At 33.9% G+C, this 26,573-nt stretch overlaps 2 protein-coding genes across 2 annotated transcripts; both read left to right on the forward strand.

Annotated features, from left to right (window-relative positions):
- Positions 1-496: 496 nt before the first annotated feature.
- LOC131622755 (uncharacterized) lies at positions 497-4,348 on the forward strand. The gene is made up of 10 exons (XM_058893798.1): positions 497-629; positions 986-1,749; positions 1,839-2,027; positions 2,113-2,221; positions 2,330-2,388; positions 2,481-2,643; positions 2,737-2,804; positions 3,074-3,434; positions 3,513-3,574; positions 4,301-4,348. The coding sequence occupies exons 1-10, from the start codon at positions 497-499 to the stop codon at positions 4,346-4,348; spliced, it is 1,956 nt and encodes a 651-aa protein (XP_058749781.1).
- A 17,689-nt stretch (positions 4,349-22,037) lies between these two features.
- Positions 22,038-24,356, forward strand: LOC131622757 (uncharacterized). The gene is made up of 8 exons (XM_058893799.1): positions 22,038-22,173; positions 22,340-23,103; positions 23,179-23,367; positions 23,451-23,559; positions 23,664-23,722; positions 23,817-23,979; positions 24,074-24,141; positions 24,270-24,356. The coding sequence occupies exons 1-8, from the start codon at positions 22,038-22,040 to the stop codon at positions 24,354-24,356; spliced, it is 1,575 nt and encodes a 524-aa protein (XP_058749782.1).
- The last annotated feature ends 2,217 nt before the right edge of the window (positions 24,357-26,573 follow it).

Raw genomic sequence — 26,573 nt, forward strand, 5'->3', positions numbered from 1 at the left:
TTTATTAAATCTATTCATAATTTAAATTAAAAGTCATAAATCTTTGAATATAAGAAAAATATAAACAAAAAAAAGATAAAAATGGATGGAAAAAAATGGAGAGAATGAATCCACAAAGAGTCTTCATTTTTCTTGTGTTACCATCTTTAGTTTTGCACGTTTCACAACTTCCCTTTTTGCAGTTTTTTTCTATGTTTTATTTTTAACGAATAATTGAAATAAAATTATAAATATTTATATCAAATAAATTAATAAATTAATAAACAAATAGACATAGTCATAAAAACTTCCATTTTCAAATCGTTTTGCAAGTTTTACAGCTTTTCTTTTTGCAATTTTTTCCTATGTAAAATATAATAATTAATAAATAGGTAATAGGTAAAATTACAAAAATACCCTCAATAAACTTGACAATTTACTATATAAGATGAGGTAGGAGAGTATAAATTGAGTATGGCATGTATGTATCTATAACACTTCTCTATTTCATTTGAGTATGACTCTCAACAAACGCCATTTCTCATGCGAAGAAGAGGAAAATTCAACTCATCATAAGAAAGCAAAACAAGTTGCGTTGGAACCGCCTCCTTCATCCAGCATCATTCTCAATTCCGCTGATTGTGACTTAGGTATTCCTTCTTCAATCTCCAAAATAATAAGCTGAAACTTTAACGTGTGAGGCATGCAAATGCAGAACTGTTCTTTATATTGTGAAGAGTTTCACTAAATATGACTGATGCGAAACACCTCCCTCGAGTCTCACTAACTTCATCGAAATTCAAAACCCTCCCTTTGATTTACATAATTTAATTTTATGTTTATTTATGGTGCTTTTTTATTAATGTTGTTTAACTTACATTGATTTAATTTCTTAATTTAACTTGTATGTTTATATAGGGTGTTTCTTGATTGACGTGGTTAGATTTCAATATTGAAGCAATTGTGATTTGTATTTTAATGTGTCGTGCTTGATTGATTTTGTTAGATTTCAACATTGAATGCAATGGACTTGTTGGATATGGCCTTAATGAGGAAGGGTTTGGTTACTGTTGGTCTGGTGCTCGAGCTACTGTTGGAATAACTAATGGCAGATATTGTTTTGGCTGCATTGTTGTTTCTGCACAACAAGTTGATACAGATGACACTGCTCCTGATCAGCGGCACTTATGTCGTCTTGGTGTTTCAAGAGGGGATGATGCTGTTGGAGCTCTTGGTGAGACAAACCATAGCTTTGGTTTTGGTGGCACCGGAAAGTTCTCCAATGCCGGCAAGTTTTTGAATTTCGGTGATAAGTTTGGCATTGGTGATACAATAGTCTGTTGCATTGATCTTGAGAGCAAACCACTTGCTTCTATTGGTTTCTCTAAGAATGGTAAATGGTTGGGTACTGCACTTCAATTTGATGTCGGTTCTCTTGGTCTTGAAGCAGATTCTTCTTTTCCAAAGGCTTTGCCTTGGGATTGCGCACTTTTTCCGCATGTTTTGTTGAAAAATGTTGTGGTAAAGATGCAGTTCAGTGTTGAGCAAGGACTTGTTCCTCATGAAGGGTTCAGACCTTGGGCCTTGGCTGTTGCCGATGGAAATGCAGTTACGGGACCTTCCTTTTCAGATTCAAAGGATTGTGAATTAATGATGCTAGTAGGATTACCGGCTTCAGGCAAGACTACATGGGCAGAAAAATGGGTGAAAGACCACCCAAGGAAGCGTTATGTTTTGCTTGGCACAAACTTAATTCTTGAACAGATGAAGGTTAGTTTAGCTCTCGATCATTTTTTTGTTGTCATTTTTTGGTTGTCATTTTTCTATCTTCAATTTTTGCTAAACCCATTGTTGTTTAGGTTCCTGGACTGTTGCGGAAAAACAACTACGGTGAAAGGTTTGATCGTTTGATGGACAGGGCAAGTGCAATGTTCAATGTAATTCTGTCCAGGGCGGCTAACATACCTCGGAATTATATAATCGATCAAACAAATGTATACAAAAATGCACGCAAGCGTAAGCTTGAGCCGTTCACGCATTATCGAAAGGTTGTTATTTACCTATTTGTTTTTTTTGGAGCTCAGAAGATGATTTTAGTACAGATTTTGTAATATAACTTTTTGTTCATTCTAGACTGCTGTTGTAGTGTTCCTGAAGCCAGAAGAGCTCAAGAGACGGTCTGAAAATAGATTTAAAGAAATGGGCAAAGAAATTCCAGTTGATGCTTTGAATAGGATGATAGGTACGTATTATTTTAACTTTACTTGTTATCTGCTGGTGTTTAATTTATCAATTTTTCTTAACATAAAATATTCTTATGCCTGTTATGTAATTTTTATGTCCATGGCAGCTAATTTTGTATTACCTAAAAGCAAGGATTTGCCTCATTCAGATGAGTATTTTGATCAGGTATATTTAATGACTTACTCTGCTTTTTGTTGATGTGGCTATCAAATTATCAATCATGAATGGCAGAACAAAATCTTAATTTGTATTTCAAGGTTCTGTTTATTGAGCTGGACCGAGACGCATCTCAAAAATATTTGGATCAGATGAAGCAAGATATCCTATCTTCACCATATAACAATCCATTGGCATTATCGCTTAGAGGTTCTTCTCACTCTTCTTCCGGACCTACATTGCAAAATCAACGAAATTCGACAGGTTTTTATCTACTTCCAGTTGTTTTTCGATCTTGCAGTTGTTTTATCGTATAATTATCTTTAATAATTCTGACGTTGTGGCACTCTTGCTCAGGAAGTGGCATTCACCAGTGGAGAGCTCATTCTCCTATCTTTCAAACCGACTATAGGATGCCTAGTCAGGTTAGTCAAATCAACCTATATTTCAACTTTCTATTAACTTCAAACTTTTCGGTGTTGTTAAATAGCTGCAGTAGTCACGATACAACGCAATATCATTATAGAGTTTTAACAAATTGCTATTGTTTTGCAATAGTTATTTAATAAAAAAAATTGTCAAATAGTTGGAATATTGCAGTTCTCCATTGCAGAATTTACAACATTGAAACTTTTCCATCTTGGTTATTTCTGTCTTGTGGCAACTATGTTGATTCCCCGGTACATGCTTTCAGGTCAATACACATGGTCATATGAATGAACCTCGACTCAATATAAATCCGTTGTTTGGAGGATATCCAAACAGTGAAATTTCACCCTCTCATAGTGGATGCTATTCCAATGGTGAAGCATCTTGTTTTCCTAGAGATAATGTTGGTTCCAATACAACTTATGGTGCCATCGAAGCATACAGAAACCCTGGTTTGGGTACCCATTATAGGCCAAGCACTGCAGGGAACAACAATATGGGATTTCATGGAAGACCTTACGTTGAATACCGGGAATCGCAGCCTTTCAATTATAGTACACACAGTAGACCTTATGTTGAATACAAAGATTTTCAGCCTGGCCTGCGTATACCTGCTCCAGCCACATGTAGTTACTATCTTATGATTTTTCTGAAAGTTTTTTCTTAGATTAATGCAATATTAATTTGTTGTTATTACATTTCAGCTTTGCATCCCCCGTATGGGGAACCAGCTCTGAGACCTCGACATGGTGGATTACCTGATAACGTGCAATATTCAGGGAGATATGCTTCTCAACTTCCAAAATACTACCACTGAAATTGATCAGACAATGTTATTGATAAGTGGAATAAGGCTTCATTGATAGCTAAAGCTTGTAATTAAGTTTTGGATATATCTTAGTAGTAATCAACAAATTATACAGAGGAATGGAAAACAAAAAGTCCATTTTATGTGGGAGTGGAAGAGAAAAAATTTAAAAAGATAATTTGTGTCCAAAAGTATACTTTGTCACTAGGCCTTGCTTGTATTAGTTGATTAGTCTCTCAAGTTTCAGCTTCTGGTTTACTGATGTAATTTTACTATATTAGTTGAAAAAAATTGAAAAGATTGTGTTAGAATATCAGTACTGAAGTGCACCACCAATTGCTCTCACCTTTGAACAATGGTTTTAGATCAAATTTTATTCTCCTAAGATTTTTGCATGTGTTTATTTATTGTTTCATGAACCCATGAATTAATTAACTTAAAAATAACTATATTTAAATAATGAAATCTTATAGAACACGTGCACGGGGTCCAAATTAAACCTTTGCCTTAGAGGTGCCATGAGCCCATGAGAACACTAAATACGTAGATCTTGTCATACTAGTATAAAACTAGTAAAGGACCCGTGCGTGCGCACGGGTCGCGCAAAGTCAATATATATGAATTAAGAGAAAAATAAATGTCTTAAATGATAATTGTCATATAAATATTAATTTAATTTTTCAGGTTGTAGTTGTCATGATATACATAGAATTTACGTTGAAGAATGTATGAGTATAATTGTATAAACAATTGACTTTTTTTCATTCATAAAATGCCCGCGAGTCCTCCACGTCTCACATTTTACAGGGCAGGGTAACGTTTTATGACCCATGTATCCATTTATAAAAATATTTGAAATTTATTTCCATTTATATAAAAAAATTGTATCAACAATCGTTAATACTTTTTTCTACCTTCAAGTCTGTTAAGATGACATTTGCCTCCAATAATTTCAGAAAACTCTTTGAAGTAATACTTCATAGAAGGAATATTTTGAACATCCATACGTTTCAAGGTCGTACCACCAAGAAACACGAATTTTTTCGAATGGTCACACAACTTCCACTGAAAATCGTTATCGAACACAGTACCGTTGTTGATTATGCAAGTCATATTTTCTTGAATTCTTGATTTCCACTTATCTGTATGATCAGCCCGAATCAAAACTTGAATTCGATCACCCTAACAACAAAAGTAAAACATGGTTAATACCCAATAAATTATTTTTAATATTGAAAAATCAAAGATTAAAGAAAAATGAAAAATATATACCGCAACATCCATGATAACCATCTCCAGATGTTCAACACCCTTACTGATAACAACGCTCCATGAATCAATAATTCGAACAGCCAATCTCCACGTTTCCTTCTTGTCGCTAATGTCTTTTATGCAGTCAAATTTTCGACTCATATTCTGCAGAAGATGAAAAAAAGAAAAGTTAAAACAACAGTCGTTTAAAAGAAAATACAGTGAAACATGGAGGTGGAATCGCAGAAGTGGCTTGAAAAAAAAAACTAAAATCGATGGGGGGTAATAGAAGAGGAAGATGAGCCAAATGTAATGGTTTGAAATTTAGGGTTTGTTGGTTGAAATCAAAAGCCATAATATATATAGATCAATGAGAGAAAATTGAAGGGTTTTTCAAAAACCAAAGAGAAGAAGCGTGCAAAGGGTTTTGCTGTATTCCATGCAGATTTGCACAACTATCTACAAAAGCATGACAATAATATTAATTATGGAAAAGAAATTGGACAATTGAAAAGTAATGCAATGATTAAGGAATAAATATTTTTAATTAAATTATTGAAGTATATGCAATTACCGTTGTGTCCCCGATTATCACCCTCAAATTGAATGATTAGAGGGTTAATAATAAGATTTCATATGTATTGTACTTTATTATATTAAAAGTAGACAAGAACATTTCACTCCTCCAATGACATAAACTTAATAATTTTTGTGGTGAAAGAGATAATATTGTTTCTATGTGTGGCACGTATTATAACTTACAAATTTAGTATTATATTTAGGTCAACACTCTAGTACCCATAAATTTAGTTGGATATTGATATCTTCAATCAATTAAATAATATAATTTCATACCATACAACTTATTCATTTTAATTTAATTTAAAATAAATTAAAATTTTATATTATTTTATTCCAAAAATACCCGTACCTAATTTGAATATATAGATACCAAAAATTTACCTTAAATATAAGGTCCATAATAAAAATATGAAATGGAGAAACAGAGAGGGAAATTTAAGTACCTAAAAACTACTCGGATTGCTAAAAGAAATTGTAACAATCCAACACATTTTATTTAAATATATTTATACAAAAATAAAAGATAAATGTACAATAGGTTGCGTCATTATCTATAATATAAGGAAATTAGATGCTCTGGAAAACACCTAATTAACCTTCTCTCTTTGCCCTCCGCATCATCATTTTAGGAGTATTTTGTGTTTAAAAATTACTTTTTTCAACCAAATTGTACTTTTAGTTCTAAGTTAAATATACTTCCTTGGTTTTGTGTACAAATTGCAAAAACATTTGGTCTTCATAGTTCACTTACAATTACATGCTAACTGAAAAAGTAATTTATTTGAATTCAAAATCACTTTATCTCTCTCTCTCTCTCCCCCTTTCTCTCATTTCCACTACATCTCTCTCTTTCTTCCATCTCTCTCTCTCTCTCTCTCACTCTTTTTCTCTTTCTACTACATCTCTCTTCATTGTCTAATATCATCTCTTGGATTTTGGATTTACAGGTTAATGCAAAGACAAGCAATGGAGAAAAAGAACAATCTTCTTGGGCTCTATTACAACCTTTTTGACATTTGAATGGAGGTAATATTTTTTACATTTTATGATTTCATTTTCTTGTTTTTTTTTTTTGTCTTTTCAAGTTGTAGATATATTGATACTATGATGGAAACTAATAGTAAAACAATATTATAATTGTAAGTTTGAACATAATATTTGTTTTCTCTTTTTCATGTTCTTAATATTTTTTTCACTTCTTTTATTTTTTCAGACGGTAGATCTATCGATAAAAACACGAAAAATGGGTAATAAAACAACTTCAATAATGTTTGTGAAATATAAAATCTGGTGGTGAACAAGGTCACTAAATCCTTTTTATTTGTTGTTATTGGTCTATATTTGTTCAATTTCCATTTTGTATTCTCATATATGTGTTGTTCTGTTTCAATTTCACAATATGTTTTGAAACTATGATGTATTCTGGCACAGGTTTACCAAGCTAATAACTTTCGTATATTTACATTATGATGATGGGAGATTCAATAGTTCAGCATGGGAAGACTCAGAGTCATTATAAGCACCTGAAGAAAGAGTGATGGAGAAGTTATGCAACTACTATTTTTGGACATGTTTGACAATTCATTCATTTTTTTATGCACTTTGAACAAACATATGTGAGGATGAATTCTAATATATTTATCACAGTGACAAAGAGACGGTACCATATCTTCTTCTATTTTGTTTTGGTTGAATGTTTGTATTATTAAGATAAGTTGTTATGTCTCTTTTTTATATATGTATTAAATCTTGTGGTGTTCTCACTGTCATCTTTATTTTAAATTTGGATCTTAGATGAATTAGATAAAGAGATCAAATGTAATATGCATTTCAACTTAGGTGCAATTTTTTTGAATTTGATCAAATTGCAATACCATACTACAATTGCATAGCTTTTATAACGAATCTACAATCATCTTCATAACTATGCTTTGAACTATAACTTGTTTTGGAACTGTGATCTATAATGAGTGTTTAATACATGTTCTATTTATAACCAGTCTTCAATCATCTTCGTAGCAGCCACTAATGGACAACTAAAGTTGAAATGTGCTTACACAACTAGCTATATAAATTGTTTTACACACTTTATCAACACAAAGTGCAAATTAAAAAACGTAACAAAATGAATATTATCTCAATTAAAAAGGAAGATAACATAAAGTAACCATGACAATATTATATTATATTTATTACAGAAAACTTCCTTTCCGATGAAAACTCATCATGTTCTATGGGGTCAAATCCCCAACATTTAATTAAATTGCCCTTAATATATCAAGTTTGTTAGCTTCCTCTCATTTTTATATTGATTTCTTGTAGTAGGACGTACTTAACACTATTTACTACAAGTTAGAGCTATATCATGTCAATGCAAGTGCAGTCTTTAGCCATATCCTGTCAAATATTGAGCTGTCTCATCTCATTTATTGCTTAGCTACAGCTATTTTGCATATTATAGTACCTTCTAAATTGTAGTTTTATTTTCTACCCCGCTAAGCCAATATTTTATAGCAAAATAATCAAGGAGAAATTCATATTTAACTATACCATGCTGAAAGAACCTCAATAACTGTCATCTCTGCACTCTCTACCTTTGGAATTTATGTCATTTATAACATTTACTTTATGCTATACCATATAAATTCATTGCTAAATCACATTGTTCATTAGGAAGCACATTACTCAAACAAATACAGACCTTTTATAATAGTAGAAATCTATTTATACATGAATGTATAATATTTTATTCTCAACATGTCTTACCTTATTCTTAAGATCGAACTGACACATAGTATAAAAAAATGATAAATGAAGTTTCGATTACAATGAAACAACCAATTAATAGATTTAATTAATTTTTTTTAAATAAAACGAATATCAAATGAAAATAGAAAATAATAATTACTTTTTAAAAGAAACTCAATCATAATCAGTATTCAATTTTAAATTTAAGTTGTTTATACCATAGAATCACTATGTGTATACTAATAATTACTAATTATGTATTATATATTATTAATGGCGGTGCGGGGTGGACCTACATGGTTAGCACTCCAATGCCTAAGTTAATTCAAGATTCAAGAAGTGTGTATTAAGATTGAGGATAAGAGATTATGCACATTCTCATCACATGTGATTTATTTTTATATTAGGGTCAAATAAAGTGAGTTTTTGATGGATTGGGCCTCGACCAATTGGGCATTTGGTCGTTCCAGAGCAGTTGCCCCAAGGCCTGACCAGGCATTGAAAGAGTCGGGGTAAGCCTTAAGTATCATTGATCGGCCTCTTTATAGTAGTACGGTGTGAGGTAGAACTGGACCACTTGGGATGAGTTGGAAAAATAATGGGGGAGTTGATGCATTTAATGCAGTTTCATCATTAAGACGCTTCATCACTCATTCCTGACAAGTGCGATGACGTAACCAACTAGAGTGTGGCGCAATTTATAGAGTTCTTAAGTGCACTTGAGTTTGGTGTGTTTCAGTGAGTGGAATTCTAGCTGTTGATCTTGCGATTTTTGTTCATAGTTGTTCTTGATCCTTCAGCTATCTTTGGTTATAAATAGGATGAGTTGAATATTTGGAAGTTTTTGTAACATTTTAGCTTTCAAGCTTTTGGTGACTCTCATAAAGAAACATATATGTTCCTTTCTTTTGAGAACACCATTAGAAGTGATTTAAAGTCTTTGCTTAAAGCTTTCGTCTTTTCTCATCCTTATTGCTTCATCTATCTATTTTAACCATGTACCCTTCTAACTCAAGCTTTCTACTTTAGCCTTTTCTGCTTTTTAGTAAAGATGAGTGATAACATTTTTGATTTAGTGAGTGATTATAAAGTGGAAACTTCATTTGGGTCATCCCCTGGTTCCCCATCCCTCCACTAGTAGTGATTGCGTAGGGTTAGAAATCACATCCATATCAGATCAGAGGGGACGTTTGAGGCTTCCTTGGAGGAAGATACTTCTTCTAGGTCATTAAACTCTCTTATATAAAATGTTGGTGGAAGAATATATCATGCCGAGTCTCTCATACCCCCTCTCATCTTGTTAAAACAGAAGTTACGAACAAATTTGAAGAAAAGGGTTGTTGTTAGAAATTTCAATTCGACATGCCTACAAACTGTAGGCTATGAGTCTAACGATGCTGAAGTGCTGGAACATTTAAATCTTCGGGCTCGGAGGACATGCTGACGTTTGACTAAAAAGATGCAAAGATATCATGTACTCCCTCAGTTTTAAGTATTGAGGACGCCTTCAGTAATGCCAACATTATGGTCAGTGATCCTTCGGAATGGTTAGTCTTTTCGGTGTTAGAGGAGAAGAAGATATGCAGTTCCTTCGATGATTGCATGGTTCCGTTCTATGAGTGTTGTTCACAAGAGTAGGATTTCAACTACTTTTTTAGAGCTTGAGATCCTTCTATTAATTTATTCTTTGATCTTTTCCATTTGAGGCATACTTCCGCTTACAACTTTCATAACTAGGGGCTCATTTGATTTTGTTCGGTTTACCAGTGGTTCGACCCCTTCACTATGGATTGGGGCGATTTCTTTGGACATTTCATATTGGTGAAGCCCCTCACATATATATCGCTTATTCCATTTTATGCTATCTCCTTACTAACTCTCCTCGTTTTTGTTAGTTTTTGTACCCAAAATATTGGTCCAAGCTCCACTTTAACTGGTCTGCTCATTCCTATTGACCAAATTAGGTTCTCTTTCTCCGAACGAGGTAGCAATGATGAAAGAAATGTAATTCTGGTTTCAATGGCTTGGCTATGATAAGCAAGCTGAATATGATAAGCAAGCTGAATAGGAATTACTCTTGAGGAGATGAAGGAGATTTTTGGTGAGAGTAGAGTTCTCATGTTTTTTTGACATGCGAGATTGCATGGATAAGATAAGCAAGCTGAATATGTTCTACATCCTTGATGATGCTCAAGGTATACTAGCTGCAGTAAATACTTAAACTTCTTCTTTTGTCCCAACTCCTGCCCCAGTTCCTTCTCCTACCGAAATTATAGAAGCCTTAACTTATATGCTCGAGGTGGATCATCTTGAACACGTTTTAGCCACTCTAACCGTGGGAGGACCAATTTTGCCTCTTCTTTTGACCAAAAGGGCTTGGTATTAGGAATAACAATACCCTCGAATTAGGAGTTCTCTAAAACGAACATGTGTCCCTGAAGACGATACTTCAGGGGAGATGACTCCTTTTGTAAAGATACTAGACATATTATCTTCACGGCTTTCGTGAAATCCCGAGGAGGTTGATATTATTGTCTCAACATCGAATTTATCCTTCATCCAAAACCTTCTTGAGAGGATAAGATGGAAATGGCTTCTGAGCTTGCTCATAGCATGTTCAAAGTTGCTCCTATATTTTCTATCATATCACCTGGATGGGGTGATGTCTAAGCTCTGGGTAATCCCTTCAATGAAAGGTATATTATGGTAAGTAATATTATTTGGGCACGGTCCTCAAATATGTCCAATGAAACTTTGAGCACAACCTTCACGGTAGAGCTACATCCTAGAGAAACGAACTCAGGACAGTAAGAAATATCAATAAATTAGTTAATTTTGGTAAGTAAAATGTGTACATTGTAGGGAAAAAATGAAAAATATTACTTGCCTACCAAATTTTAAAATGTCGGGTACAAACACCTCGGTAATAAAAGGCATGGCTAAACCACCAAAGAAACCACCTCTCATCTTCAAAGGCTTGGTCAAGACGGACTTGCTCTCAAGAGGTCGTCCCAGTAGGATAAAAATTCTTCGCCTAGTTCCAAGAACTTTCAAAAGAGTCATGAGCGATAGAGTATATTTCCTTCAATGATTTGGCTAATTCCTTGGACATAGCAAGGTTCTCGAGACCTGTCTCATGAAGGACGTCCTCAACTGTCTTCTGTCATCTTAAGACTCCTTTAAAGACTTTTCAAGCTCTTCTATCCTTTTTTGGGCAGAATCCAAAGACTGATTTGCTCCATCCAGACTGACCTGCACCCTAGATAAAGATGTATGGGAAGAATTAATTGTAGAAAAATTAAAACATCACATTAATTTTGGTAAAGTAATTTTAGAAAAATGAATTGTAATATTCTTATATTTCGTTATTTTTATTATTTTTACTTTTTTATTTATTATATAATACTCAATATTTTGTTTTAATTATTATCCGATAGTGAGCTATGACACAATAATCTCTACTAAAAGAATGATGTTATAATTTGTCTTTAATTGACCTAGATTTTTAGTTTGGATATTAGATGCTTTGTAATAAACTCCAAATTAATTTCCTAGCCTTAAAATTTAAGATTTTGTTTTTCATATATATATTAAACACAGTCGAATTTAAGATTTAAGATTTTGACAAATAATAGTACAATCGAATTATTAGTTAATTTCGATAATCTATTAAACACCATCTCATTGATTCCATAATTCAACATGTGATAATGTTTATAATAACAGTATAATAATGCAAAATACTGATTAAAATCATTAAATTTTTAAGATATAAACTAATTGATAAAATTGTATGTAGTTCCTATTTTACGAGAAGGGTAAAGATAAAGTTGACTGGTTGGGAAATTCGGAGAAGGAGTTCTCAGTAGCATCTTGTTATGATTTTTACTAGAAATTTGTATCCCATACGGTCCTTCTATTAAGCATGAGAAAGCGTTTGGCCTTTTGTGGGAAATGGAAGTGCCTTTCAAGATAAAGGCTTTTGGGTGGAAACTACTTCATAATAGATTTCCAATGAAAGATCTTTTGGTCACTAGAGTTATTTTTTCCTTCGAATGATTTAAAGTGTATATTTTGTAGATATTATTCGGAAAGTAGAAATCACTTCTTTTTTGGTTGTTTGGTGGTGAAGTATATTTGGAAAGAAATAGCTTTATGGGTGGGTAAAGAGGATAATTTTGATGAGGAGTGTTTATCGAATTTTATGGAATGACCCTCTTTCTTTTATAGTAAAAAGGTGAATGATAGAAAATTGGATGTTGTTTGGATGGCTACAACTTGGAGTCTTTTGTTGGTTAGGAACGGTTGGTGCTTTCGTAAGGACTCTTGGAATGTGAATAATACCGTTTGGAATATCAAGTTGTTAGTTTGGAAGTGGTCGTTTTGCTGAAAAATTACACACCACAATTACTCTTTTTACAAGTTTAGTATGGATCCTCTGTATTTTCTCTCGTAATTGTAATTGATTTGTAATATTCCTTTTTGTCGGGGTATTCCGATTTTATTTATAATTGAGTTGGAGAACCCTTATGTAACTAACGATAATTTCTTTGATTCAAGATTATTTATACAAAATTAAATTACAAAAAATACCACAATGGATCCTCTCCTTCCCTCCATCCCTCTCCTTCAACAAAACACATTCAATTGCATAGATAGAATTAAGAAAAAATGATAAATAGAAAAGGAGAGAGAAAATGTTATAGAGAATAAGATACATAAATGTGAAGGAGAAAGTTGGAGAAAAAATGATGAAGGAGAGGATCCAAACCCCAAAAAATACTCATCAAATATTAAATAATTAAACAACTTAACACATAATGTACATTATGGCCACATCGATAACAATTATTTTTCAAACTAATATTTTTGCAAGTACTTAACATCCCTAAATAAAGGGATTATGTATGATCACAAAGACCTAAGATAAAGAATATAAAGAGATTGACGTTAAAATTTGAAACCCATAAACACTATTTCAAACAATTTTACATTTTTAACTAACAAATCTTTTTTTTATCCAAAAGATAATATATTAATTAAAAGAAGATACAAAAGATCCAACAAAGGCCCCTTAGTTACATAACCTAAATCTAGGGGTGCCTTCTTTGTCCAACAAAAAATTCCTACGTAAATCATCGTGAAGAAACGAAAACCAAGTGAAATGCTTGTAATGCAAATCAAGGTTAGCTATAATATCGCCACAAAAATTGGCTTCACGGTAGATGTGTGTTATCATAAAGTCCATATTCAAAGTGTACGCACAACACTTGGGTCAATGAGCCTTGATTTTCCACGGGACAAGATTATAATTAGTAAAAGCCTTAACAACAAGAACACAATCTGTTTCAATCCACAATTTTCTCAAATTTAAATTCATGGCGTTTTCAATTGCCAACATGGCTGCCCAAAGCTCAGCAGAAGTTGAACTCCCTTCAGCAAGGTAATCACAAAAGCTTCCCAAATGATTCGCTTTGTCGTCGCGAAAAATGCCACCATAGGAGCTTATCACGGGGGAACCCTTGGCCACCCCATCAATGTTACACTTAATCCAGCCAAGAGGGGGAGGACACCACAAGACGTCAATAGATCTCGAGGGAGCACTGGGATGAGTACCTATGTCAAAATATTTTAAAATAGAAAAGTTGTGCAAGTCAGAGTTAGAGCAATTGGAAGTTAAGTTCCCAATCACGCGGACGTTAGCAACAATGACGGGACAACAGTTCTCCCAAGACATCATGTTATTGTCGAACCTCGCAAGGTTTCTAGCCTTCCATAACTGGTATAGCATGCTAGTAACGCAAGTCGTAATCACCACACGGGCCTGATCCGACCAATTCTGAAGCAAAACAGAATTGCAGTCATTCAAGCTTTTAATATAATGGTACTTTAGCTTGATAGACATCCAATTCCACAGCTACTTGGCAAAACAGCATTCGAAAAAAATATGGTTGGCACTTTCTTCTGTGGATTTGAATAAAGAGCACATGGAAGGGAAAGCAAAGCCACGAATCTTCAAGTTCTCATTCGTTGGCATCTTTCCATGAATATGCCTCCAAGCAATCATAGAGTGCAAGGGGGGAATGTTGCTGTGCCAAGGGAAATCAGACCAAGAAACAGTAGGGTGAGGCTTCGGTATGAAATTGTAAGCCCTTTTACTAGTCAGCATGTCGTCATCCGCTGAAGACCAAACCAAAGTATCCTCAGCAGAACCCGAGGGCAACATCTTGGAAAGGAGGTGACTTAAATTGGGAAAAGCAGTGAGCACATTTGAAGGAATCCTCCAGCAACCATTTACGTACCAATCCCCAACCATTACCTTTAAAGTTTTGTGGAAAACTTGAGGTATCTTGAAAGTGTTAACCATCGAGACCCCTATCCAATTGTCCGACCAGAAATTAACTTTTGTTCCACTACCAATCAACCAATGGCAATTATCTTTGACCATAGAAATCTTTCCTTTGATGCTGCTCCATAGGGATGATTTGATAGAGTAGTTGATGAAGCCATTTTTACATCTAACCCTGGCAGCCAAAATATTAGCCCAACTCTTATTTTCCTGCATAAAATTCCAGCACAAAAGCAGATTTGATGCTTCATTGAGAGCCTGAACCGACTTTAAGCTAAGCCCCCTTCATTGTAGCTTGTACAACACGTTTTCCAGCTGACCGTAACAATCTTTTTTTTCTCCATACTTCCACTCCATATGAAATTCCTTGTCCATTTCTCGATCATTTTGATAATACTAGCGGGCCAGCTATAGATAGCCATACAATGCACCACCATGCTTTGAATCACAGCCTTGACAAGTTGCACTCTTCCCGCCATGGACAAGAGATTAGCTTTCGAAGCAGCGAGCTTCAGCTTGATCTTATCTGCAATAAACAGAAAATAAAGAGCTTTAGTGGATGCTATTTCACCCTCTCATAGTGGACGCTATTCCAATGGTGAAGCATCTTGTTTTCCTAGAGATAATGTTGGTTCCAATACAACTTATGGTGCCATCGAAGCATACAGAAACCCTGTTTTGGTTACCCATTATAGGCCAAACATTGCAGGGAGCAACAATATGGGATTTCATGGAAGACCTTATGTTGAATGCCGGGAATCGCAGCCTTTCAATTATAGTACACACAATAGATCTTATGTTGAATACAGAGATTTTCAGACTGACCTGCATATACCTGCACCAGCCACATGTAAGTACAATCTTATGATTTTTCTTAAAGTTTTTTTCTTAGATTAATGCAATATTAATTTGTTGTTATTACATTTCAGCTTTGCATCCCCCGAATGGGGAACCAGCTCTAAGACCTCGACATGCTGGATTACCTGATAACATGCAGTATTTAGGGAGACATGTTTCTCAATATCCAAAATACTACCACTGAAATTGATCGGACCATGTTATTGGTAATTTTTAATTAAGGCTTCATTGATAGCTAAAAATTGTAATTAAGTTTTGGATATAGCTTTAGCAGTAATCAACAAATTATAGAGATGAATGGAAAACAAAAAGTCCATTTTATGTGGGAGTGGGAGTGGAAGAGAAAAAAATTGAAAAGATTTGTGTTAGAATATCAGTACTGAAGTGCACCACCAATTGCTTCTCACCTTTGAGCAATGCTTTTAGATCAAATTTTATTCACCTAAGGTTTTTGCATGTGTTTATTTATTGTGTCAGGAACCCATGTATTAATTAACTTAAAAATAACTATATTTAAATAATAAAATCTTATAGAACACGTGCTCGGGGTCCAAATTAAACCATTGCCTTAGAGGTGCCATGAGAACACTAAATATGTAGATCTTGTCATATAAAACAAGAACATTTCACTCCAATGACATAAATTAAAATAATAGTTTTGATATTCAATGACTTAAATATGAATTATTAGAGATTGTTAAGAGTAAAATATCGAATAATATATGACGTAAACATGTTTTTTAAGTTGAGATAATTATCACTTTATAATGATATTTGAATTAGATTGAGCATCTATTGGACTACTTGTTATCAAATTTTTACTATCGAATAATTCACAAAAAAATATATTTAATGACATATTTTTACAAATTATGTATGAAAATATTTAATTTGATTATTTTTTTGTTTGTTAAAGATTTGAAATTGAAACAAGTATAGAAAAAGAAATAATATTTAAAATATTTGAAAAAGTTGTTTAAATTAAACTTTTATTTGAAATTTATTAAAAATATTTATAATACTATATTTTGTTTTCCTTTTAAGTGAAACTACAATCGCTCAGAATTCTCCATTGTACTCAGGAGGTACGTAGACAAAAGATGTTATGTCTTGTCGAACATAATTTTTAAAATCCAACAAACTCTTTTCCTTTCACACACAATTTCTTTTAACACACAGGTTTTCAAAAAGGTTCCTGTGGAGTACCACAGATGTAGGGGGTGCTAACACCTTCCCCTTACATAATCAATACACGTACCTAAGATCTCAGCTTTTTGTTGTTTCTTTTATTTAAAAATTCTTTGGGTTTATTTCGCTCTTTTCCCATTTCCTTTGGAAATAATAAAGCGCGGTGGCGACTTTCACTAAAATAATGAGCAAGTCAGTCCGTGGCTTTGATCTCAATTTTCCCACGCTACATTAGGGCACGCCTTTCTTGTGTGGCCCTCTTTCTTACGATGATAGCATCGAATACCTGATGCTTCGCCACTGTAAGACTTATGTTGACTTTTACCTTTTTTCTTGTCAAACTTACCATCCTATTGCAAGAATTTTCCCTTGAATGCTTCATTCTTTCATTCAAGTCCTTAGAATACAGGACTGATTGAACTTCTTCAAAGGTCAGGAACTCCCTTTCATACAAGAGAGTATCTTTGAAGTGAGCATGTGTTTGAGGAAAAGCGTACAACAGTAACAGCGTTTGATCTTCATCATCGATCTTCACATTAATATTTTCAAGATCAAGAATCAACTTGTTGAACATATCCAACTGCTCAACCAACACTTTGTCTTTAATTATCTTGATTGAATACAAAACTTGCTTCAGGTAGAGTCGATTTACCAGCAATTTGGTCATGTACAAAATTTCAAGTTTCACCCCTAACCTTGATGTCATCGTCTCCTTTGATACATGTCGAAGAACCTTATCACCAAGGCAAGACAAAATTGCGCTATGAACTTTCTCTATCATGGCCGTCTTTTCTCTTTCCGTTAACGCAGCGACCATAACTGCCGCTCCCTTCAACGCTTTCAAACAACTCTGCTGAACCAGTAGGGCTTTCATCTTCAAGTACCACAGACCGAAATCATTCACTCCGGTGAACTTTTCAATCTCATACTTTGTTGAAGACATCTTCTCCATGCTCACCGCACCAATTTATTGTGATAACGATGCCAAGAATAGAGCATAATAGGGAACACAATGGGAAGCAAGAAGAACAACAAGGAATTGGTTATAACTACTATTCTTTACTTTCTTTTTGAATCAAGATTACAAGTGTTACAATAATAACAAATAACACTCTCACCCTAAATTAGGATTTGTCGTATGCAATGATGAGAACTAGTATGCTATTTATAATAAAATCTAACATACTAAACTAATTAGATTTTTCACAAATAGTCATTACAAGAACTTTGGGTAGAAGCTAACTTAAACAATTGGACATTACAAACAGGTCCAATTCAAAATACTAACAACCCTAGCATTTTGACACCCACATACTAGAACACATTTCGACTACAATATGTAGGTCTTCGACACATTCTCTATCGAAACAAGAAACTACTTTTTAACCCACTAGAGTTCGATCCAATTCTCACAGAAATTATAAGAGTTTCACATCGGATAATATATGTTCTAGACATGTTTTTATAAGTGGAGGTAATCTTATCCTACAAGTCAGTTTTATAAGGATGAGTTATATCAAACTCTAAAATGATATCAGAAATATGTTTAAGATCCAGGGGAGCACCTGCTATTGGATTTCTGCTATTGGATCATCCACCATTTATTTTTACGCTCCAAATGTTCAATCTTAGGCATGAGGGAGTGTGTTAAGAGTCTTATATCGGATAATATATAATCTGAACATGTCCTTACAAATGAGAATAATTTTCACCTTACAAACTGATTTTGTAAAGATAGATTAGGTCATATTCTAATAGAAAATTCATTGAAAAGTTAGTTCTCACTCTCTTTGTTTATTATACTTAAGAATGTGGAAACTCGACTTTGACAAGAAACTAATAGATGTTGCCCCATGAGGTTGCCTTACATATCAAATTTCAAAGAAACTCCTCCGATATTATTAGAAAATTTCTTTACCCACCTCCCTATGGGTGGTCACCTCCTGCGAAAAACCAAAACTACCCCTGCTTCGGAAGTTCATTTCCGAAAGCGTGTTTTTTAAAAAAATTGACTTACTTCGGAAGTTCACTTCCGAAATACTGCGATTTCTGCAGATTTATCAAAACACTCCCCCTCCCCCAATCATTTACCCTAAATCAAAACAAAAAGTGGCAGAGGCGAAAATTTGTGCAAACAGAATTCCAAAGCTGCATCAAGGCTCCAATCACACTGCTAAACAACATTCAAAAGCCCTCAATCCTAACACTTTGTAAGTTTTGAAATTTTTAGATCTATTATTCAAATGCATGTTATTTAGGGTTTTAATTGCATAAATGATATATGGCTAGGTTGTTAGTAGTATTTAGGTTGTTTAGAAGCATTTTGATTTGGTTTGAAGGTTGATTTAGGGGTCTGCCATGGAAGTTGCAGGAAATTGCATCGCAGGGGTGTTTCGGAAGTTCAAATTTTTTTGTTTTTTATTTTGTCTCGCATATTAATCGATTTCAATTGTTTACAGGAACATGTCTTCTAGAGAGGGCGCTAAGGGAAGAAAGGATTCTTCAAAGAAAGAGGTGAAAGAGGTGAAGGAGGTGAAGGAGGTGAAGGAGAAGAAGAAGGTTTCGACCGGCTCTACTTCTCGTTCCCAGGGGGCCCGGGGCCCGGATGCTCAAGCTCAGTCTTCAGGCGTGAGAGTCGTGATCAACGCTGATGGTTCTGAGACTGAGTGGGATGAGGATTGGTATAATTATCTTCATTCGGAGGAGTTCGCTCGTCGGGAAGAATAACGTGTTTTTTTTTGTTTGATGTGTATTTTGTAACGCTCGTCGGGCAGAATAACATGTTTTTGTTTTGTTTTGTTCTGATTTCGGATTGTATCGCACAGTGTATTTGTATTGGATTTATCATGTTAGTTTTTGGAAGTGGTAACCAGGGTCGGAACATATGACGGATGAGGTGGATGTCTGGAGGAAGTAGAACTGGAGATACGTCCACCACGAGACAAAGTAGCCAATCAATGTAAGCTATAGTTTATGATTATCATCTGGGGACGTCATTTCTAAAAAATCAAGATTAAAAATAATAAGATTTTTTTTCCAATTTTTTGTAATGACGTCCCCTGATGATAATGATAAATTATAGCTTACATTGATTGGCTCCTTTGTCTCGCGGTTGACGTACCTCCGGGTCTTCTTCCTCCGGACATCCACCTCCTCCGTCATATGTTTCGGCTCCGGTTACACCTCCTCCGTCATTTGTTACTTTCAGTTGTACGTATTTTTATTAAAATAATAAATAAACCTTTTGAAATTTGGAAGCCTTTTTTTCTCCCCACCACTCTCTCATCCCCACCTACTCGTGTTTAACAATATGTAACTTTAATTTTATGTAATATTATCGTTGTAATTTTCACCCGATTAAATAAAGCGAATTGTTCATTTTCTTCTGTCCAGACCTATTTTCGGAAGTGCATTTCCGAATTTCTCCAAGGGGGGTGCGCTCGGAGATGAACTTCCGAAACACCACATTTTCTGAAAAGTGACTTTATTTCGGAGATGCATCTCCGAAATCAATATTTTATATTAAAAAAAACACGTTTTCGGAAGTTCATTTCCGAAAACACCTTTTTTCCAAAAGAAAGTACCGTTTCGGAAATGAACTTCCGAAACAAGGGGTATTGTGGTAAATTCACCAGGAGTGGGCAAGAAGGTTAGGAGGTGGGTGAAGAAAAAACCTATTATTATGTTTTTCCTCCGATATTATTATGTTTAACATTGTATAAAAGTTCTTGCTAATTATTTTGTTTTTATTAAAGTTAGTCTTCTTTTTTTTTTTTTAATTAAATAGTCTAATGAATTGAAATTCTTTTAAAAATAAATAAAATGGAATGTCGATACTTAAAATTAGTCTTTTTAAGTCATAAAATATCAGCTCTAGTCTCTATTACTATTTATTTTTAATCTAACTTCGTTAAAAGTGATTCTTACACACATTTTCTTATGTGAAGCAATTAATCAATTTTTTATTTCAAACAAAGATTGATAAATACATGTATGAACCTATTTATGAAAAAGATGGAATTGGACTTGCCACACCTCAGCATTAAACGATAACATAAGCATATGCCTTTCTCCTTTTTATATTTATATATTATATTTGTTTTTTAAATAAAATATTTTGACAAAGATGAATTAAAAAGGACAGTAGTGCATACATTTTATGAAATATTAGACCAATTCATACAAATAAAAGTTAGAGAACTAAATAGTTAACAACAACATAAAGAATCGAATAGTGTATATTTGATCTATGATAAATCATATACAATAAAATAAAAACGATTGAATATAATTTATGGGTATAACAATTTGAGTAAGAACATTAAATTGTAAATATATAATTTTTGACTCAATGTATTTAATATATTAAACAATTATATTCTGAGAATGAATATCAAAATATATTAATAAAATATTGATATTTGATATATTCAAGAATAATATAATAAATATATTTAAAAAAATATTTGTATACATATTTAAATTCCAATGTTAAAAATATAGCAAAACGATAATTTTTATAAAATACTATAAGTTAATAATATTAATAATATTTACTAGATATTATTGAATTACACTTTTTTTTGACCAAATTAGTTAGCTTTAATTAATAATAAAAAGTTAGTTAACTCAAAAGTAGTGGTTGAAGAAAACTTTACAAAAATAATAAAGTAACAATTTAGTGGAATAAAGTTAGTTTTTAGTAAATAGTTTAACAAATTACTAAATTGATAGAAAAAAATCTTCTTATCAATTAGATGAAATAAATATAAAATATAACTAAAAAATAGAAAGTTAATTTTTTTTTTCTTAAACAACTGTCTTTACTAAATTTCCAATAAAATAAATATGAAAAATTTACTATAAATACCTAAATAAATAAAATTATATAGTTAATTTTAATTTTAGCATCAAAATTTACTTAAATAAATTAACAAATTTATATTTAAGATTACCATTAATAATAAAAAAAGTAATTAACTTAAAAACATGGATTAAGAAATATTTTTAAAAAATTTAATAATAAAAAGTTAGTGAGACAGAGTTATTATTTTCAAAAATAGTTTAGAAATAACTAAATAAATATTATAAATTACTAAAAAAAATAGAAAATTATACTTTTACTAAATAACAGTTTTTACTAAATATCTAATAAAATAAATAAGAGAACTTACTAAAAAAATTAGCTTTTATTATTTCTTACTTAAAAACCTAACAAAATAAAAGAAATATCAGATATTACTATATATATGTCATTTTTTTTATAAAAAAAATATAGAAATTATTATTTAAAAACTATCATTTATTAAATAATTAAAAAAACACTTAATGCTTTTACTAAATAAGTAATAAAAAATTATTTTAATAAATATATAAATAAAAATATATAGTCTTCTATTTCTAAAATTTATGAACTTTAGTGCTTCTTCTCTATCTCATTTCACAATGGCTCCTACCAAACGCCATTTCTCATGCGAAGAAGACGAAGCATCAACTCATCACAAAAAAGCTAAAGAAGTTGTGTTGGAACCGCTTACTTCGTCATCGTGTGTTGTTCTAAATTCTGCTGATTGTGACTTAGGTGTTTATATATTTTGATTGATGTTGTTTAATTACATTAATTTAATTTCTTTATTGAAGTTATATGTTTATATATGGTGTTTGTTGATTGATGTTGTTATATTTCCCTATTGAAGCAATGGTTATTTGTACGCTAATCTATCATGTTTCTTGGTTGATTTTGTTAGATTTCAATATTGAATGCAATGGACTTCTTGGATATGGCCTTCATGAACAAGGGTTTGGTTACTGTTGGTCTGGTGCTAGAGCTAATGTTGGAATAACTAAAGGTAGATATTGTTATGGTTGCATTGTTGTTTCTGCTCAACATGTTGATACGGATGACACTCCTCCTGATCAGCGGCACCTTTGTCGTCTTGGTGTTTCAAGAGGGGATGATGCTGTTGGAACTCTTGGTGAGACAAAATATAGCTTTGGTTTCGGTGGCACCGGAAAGTTCTCCAATGCCGGCAAGTTTATGAATTTCGGTGATATGTTTGGCGTTGGTGATACAATAGTCTGTTGCATTGATCTTGAGAGTAAGCCATTTGCTACTATTGGTTTCTCTAAGAATGGTAAATGGTTAGGTACTGCGTTTCAATTTGATGTCGCTTCTCTTGGTCTTGGAGCGGATTCTTCTCTTTCAAAGGTTTCTCCTTGGGAATGGGCACTTTTTCCGCATGTTCTGTTGAAAAATGTTGTGGTCCAGATGCAGTTCAGTGTTGAACAAGGACTTGTCCCTCAAGAAGGGTTCAGACCTTGGGCCTTGGCAGTTGCGGATGGAAATGCGGTTAAGGGACCTTCGTTTTTTGATTCAAAGGATTGTGAATTAATGATGCTAGTAGGATTACCGGCTTCAGGCAAAACAACTTGGGCTGAAAAATGGGTGAAAGATCACCCCGAGAAGCGTTATGTTTTACTTGGCACAAACTTAATTCTTGAACAGATGAAGGTTAGTTTAGCTCTCGATCAATTTTTGGTTGTAATTTTTCTATCTTCAATTTTTGCTTAACCCACTGATGTTTAGGTTCCTGGACTGTTGCGGAAAAACAACTACGGTGAAAGGTTTGATCGTTTGATGGACAGGGCAAGTGCAATGTTCAATGTAATTTTGTCCAGGGCGGCTAACATACCTCGTAACTATATAATCGATCAAACAAATGTGTATAAAAATGCACGTAAGCGTAAGCTTGAGCCGTTCACACATTACCAAAAGGTTGTTATTTACCTATTTGTTTGTTGGAGCTTGGAAGATGATTTCAACACAGATTTTGTAATATAATTTTTTGTTTATTCCAGACTGCTGTTGTAGTGTTCCCAATACCAGAAGAGCTCAAAAAACGGTCTGAGAAAAGATTTAAAGAAATGGGCAAAGAAGTTCCAGTTGATGCTTTGAATAGCATGATAGGTATTATTTTAACTTTACTTGTTATCTGGTGGTGTTTAATATATCAATTTTTCTTAATATAAAGTATTCTTATGCTTGTTATGTAATTTTTACATCCATGGCAGCTAATTATGTATTACCTAAAAGCAAGGATTTGCCTCATTCAGATGAGTGTTTTGATCAGGTATATTTAGTGACTTACTCTGCTTTTTTTTTATGTGGCTATCAAATTATCAATCATGAATGGCAGTACTATAAATCTTAATTTGTATTTCAAGGTTCTGTTTATTGAGCTGAACCGAGACGCATCTCAAAAATATTTGGATCAGATGAAGCAAGATATCCTATCTTCATCATATAACAGTCCATTGACATTATCGCTTAGAGGTTCTTCTCACTCTTCTTCTGGACCTACATTGCAAAATCAACGAAATTCGACAGGTTTTTATCTACTTGCAATTGCTTTTCGTTCTTGCAGCCTGTTTTATCGTATAATTATCTTTAATAATTCTGACGTTGTGGCACTCTTGCTCAGGAAGTGGCATTCACCAGTGGAGAGCTCATTCTCCCATCTTTCAAACCGACTATAGGATGCCTAGTCAGGTTAGTCAAATCAACCTATATTTCAACTTTCTATTAACTTCAAACTTTTCTGTAAAATAGCTGCAGTACTGACGATACAACGCAATATCATTATAGAATTTTAACAAATTGCTATTGTTTTGCAATAGGTATTTAATGAAAAATTATTGTCAAATAGTTGGGCTATTGCAGTTCTACATTGCAGAATTTACAACATTGAAACTTTCTCATCTTAGTTATTTTTGTCTTGTGGCACTATGTTGATTCCTTGGTACATGCTCTCAGGTCAATACACATTGTCATATGAATGAACCTCAGATCAATATAAATTCATTGTTTGGAGGATATCCAAGCAGCCAAATTTCACCCTCTCAAAGTGGACGCTATTCCAATGGTGAAGCATCTTGTTTTTCTAGAAATAATGTTGGTTCCAATACAACTTATGGTGCCATCGAAGCATACAGAAACCCTGTTTTGGGTACCCATTATAGGCCAAACTCTGCAGGGAGCAACAATATGGGATTTCATGGAAGACCTTATGTTGAATACCGGGAATCGCAGCCTTTCAATTATAGTACACACAGTAGACCTTGTGAGATATTGGATCGAACTCTAGTATTGTCGAAGGGTAGCTTCTTGGTTCGACAGTTCGACCGAGTTAAGCATGAAGTCGAAGGATTGTTCACATGCTGGTGTCGAAGTGTGCATGCTGTAGTCGAAGATGGGTCTAGCATGCAGATGTCGAAGATGCTAGGGTTGTTAGCATGTTAAATTAGGTTTTAGTGTTTAAACCCTAATTTGTTAAGTTAGCTTGTTTATTAAGTTGGCTTGTGTAATGGGCCTTGCTGAAAAAGCCCATTAGTTAGTATGTTAGGTTTTATTATAAATAGCATACTAGTCTCTCATCATTGCTAAGCTGCAAATCCTAATTTAGGGTGAGAGAGGTTATTTGTTATTCTTGTAAACTTGTAATCTTGTTTTAAGAGAAAGTGAAAGAATAGCAGTTATAACCAATTCTTGTATTCTTATTCTCTTCCCTAATTCCCTATTATACTTTGTTATTGGTATCGTTTTTCACAACAAATTGGTGCGGTGAGCGTGGAGAAGATGCCGTCAACAAAGTATGAGATTGAAAAGTTCACCGGAGTGAATGATTTCGGTCTGTGGCGCTTGAAGATGAAAGCCCTACTGGTTCAGCAGGGTTGTTTGGAAGCGTTGAAGGGAGAGGCAGCCATGAATGCTGCATTAACGGCAGCGGAGAAGACGACTATGATTGAGAAGGCACACAGCGCAATTTTGTTGAGCCTTGGTGATAAGGTTCTCAGGCAGGTATCAAAGGAGACGACGGCATCAGGGTTATGGGTGAAACTTGAAAGTTTGTACATGACCAAATCGCTGGTAAATCGACTCTACCTGAAGCAAGCTTTGTATTCATTCAAGATGATTGAAGACAAAGTATTGGCTGAGCAGTTGGATATGTTCAACAAGCTGATTCTTGATCTTGAAAATATTGATGTAAAAATCGATGATGAAGATCAAGCGCTGTTACTATTGTGTTCTTTGCCTCGATCACATGCTCACTTCAAAGAAACTCTCTTGTATGGAAGGGAGTCCCTGACGTTTGAAGAAGTTCAATCAGCCTTGTACTCTAAGGACTTGAATGAACGAAAGGAGCATAAACCTTCGACTGTTGGCGAAGGTTTGGCCATTAAAGGAAAACTCTTACGAAAGGATAGTAAGTTCGACAAGAAGAAAGGCAAAAGTCAGTCGAAGACTTACAGTGGCGAAGCATCTGGCATTCGATGCTACCATTGTAAGAAGGAGGGTCACACAAGAAAGGTGTGCCCTGAACGCTTGAAATATCATGGAGGTAAGGATAATGGCAACGCTGCCATTGTTCAAGATGATTTCGAATCATCTGATGTTCTTGTGGTTTCAAGCAGTGACTCTAAGAAGGAGTGGATTATGGATTCAGGTTGCACTTGGCACATGACTCCAAACAAAGACTTGTTCGAGGAATTATGTGATCAAGATGGTGGATCAGTATTGCTGGGAAACAACAAGGCTTGCAAGATTGCAGGTGTTGGATCTGTGAGATTCAAGCTCCATGATGAGTCAATAAGGTTGGTGACTGAAGTCAGGTATGTTCCTGATTTGAAGAGAAATTTGCTTTCTCTTGGTGAATTCGACAAGAAAGGATATGTTTTCCAAGGAGAGAAAAGCATCCTAAGAGTCATGAAGGGGTCGAAGGAAGTCTTGAGAGGCGTGAAGAAACAAGGCTTGTATACCCTTGAGGCTGAAGTTGTAAGTGGTTCGACAAATGTTGTATCCACGAAACCTTTGTCGAAGACAGAAATCTAGCACATGAGATTGGGCCATGTCAGTGAAAGGGGTCTGGTCGAATTAGGGAAACAAAATCTGCTTGGTGGAGACAAAATCGAAAAGCTGAAGTT

This window comes from Vicia villosa, unplaced genomic scaffold (genome assembly GCF_029867415.1).
Source record: "Vicia villosa cultivar HV-30 ecotype Madison, WI unplaced genomic scaffold, Vvil1.0 ctg.000044F_1_1, whole genome shotgun sequence".
NCBI classification, from domain to species: domain Eukaryota; kingdom Viridiplantae; phylum Streptophyta; class Magnoliopsida; order Fabales; family Fabaceae; genus Vicia; species Vicia villosa.

Bases quoted from the DNA above. Each gene is read 5' to 3' on its own strand.
- LOC131622755 (XM_058893798.1), top strand. From the start codon at position 497: ATGACTCTCAACAAACGCCATTTCTCATGCGAAGAAGAGGAAAATTCA. The intron at 630-985 runs GTATTCCTTCTT...TGATTTTGTTAG, and splicing joins TTCCGCTGATTGTGACTTAG to ATTTCAACATTGAATGCAAT. The intron at 2,222-2,329 runs GTACGTATTATT...TGTCCATGGCAG, and splicing joins TGCTTTGAATAGGATGATAG to CTAATTTTGTATTACCTAAA.
- LOC131622757 (XM_058893799.1), top strand. From the start codon at position 22,038: ATGGCTCCTACCAAACGCCATTTCTCATGCGAAGAAGACGAAGCATCA. The intron at 23,104-23,178 runs GTTAGTTTAGCT...ACTGATGTTTAG, and splicing joins TAATTCTTGAACAGATGAAG to GTTCCTGGACTGTTGCGGAA. The intron at 23,723-23,816 runs GTATATTTAGTG...TTGTATTTCAAG, and splicing joins CAGATGAGTGTTTTGATCAG to GTTCTGTTTATTGAGCTGAA.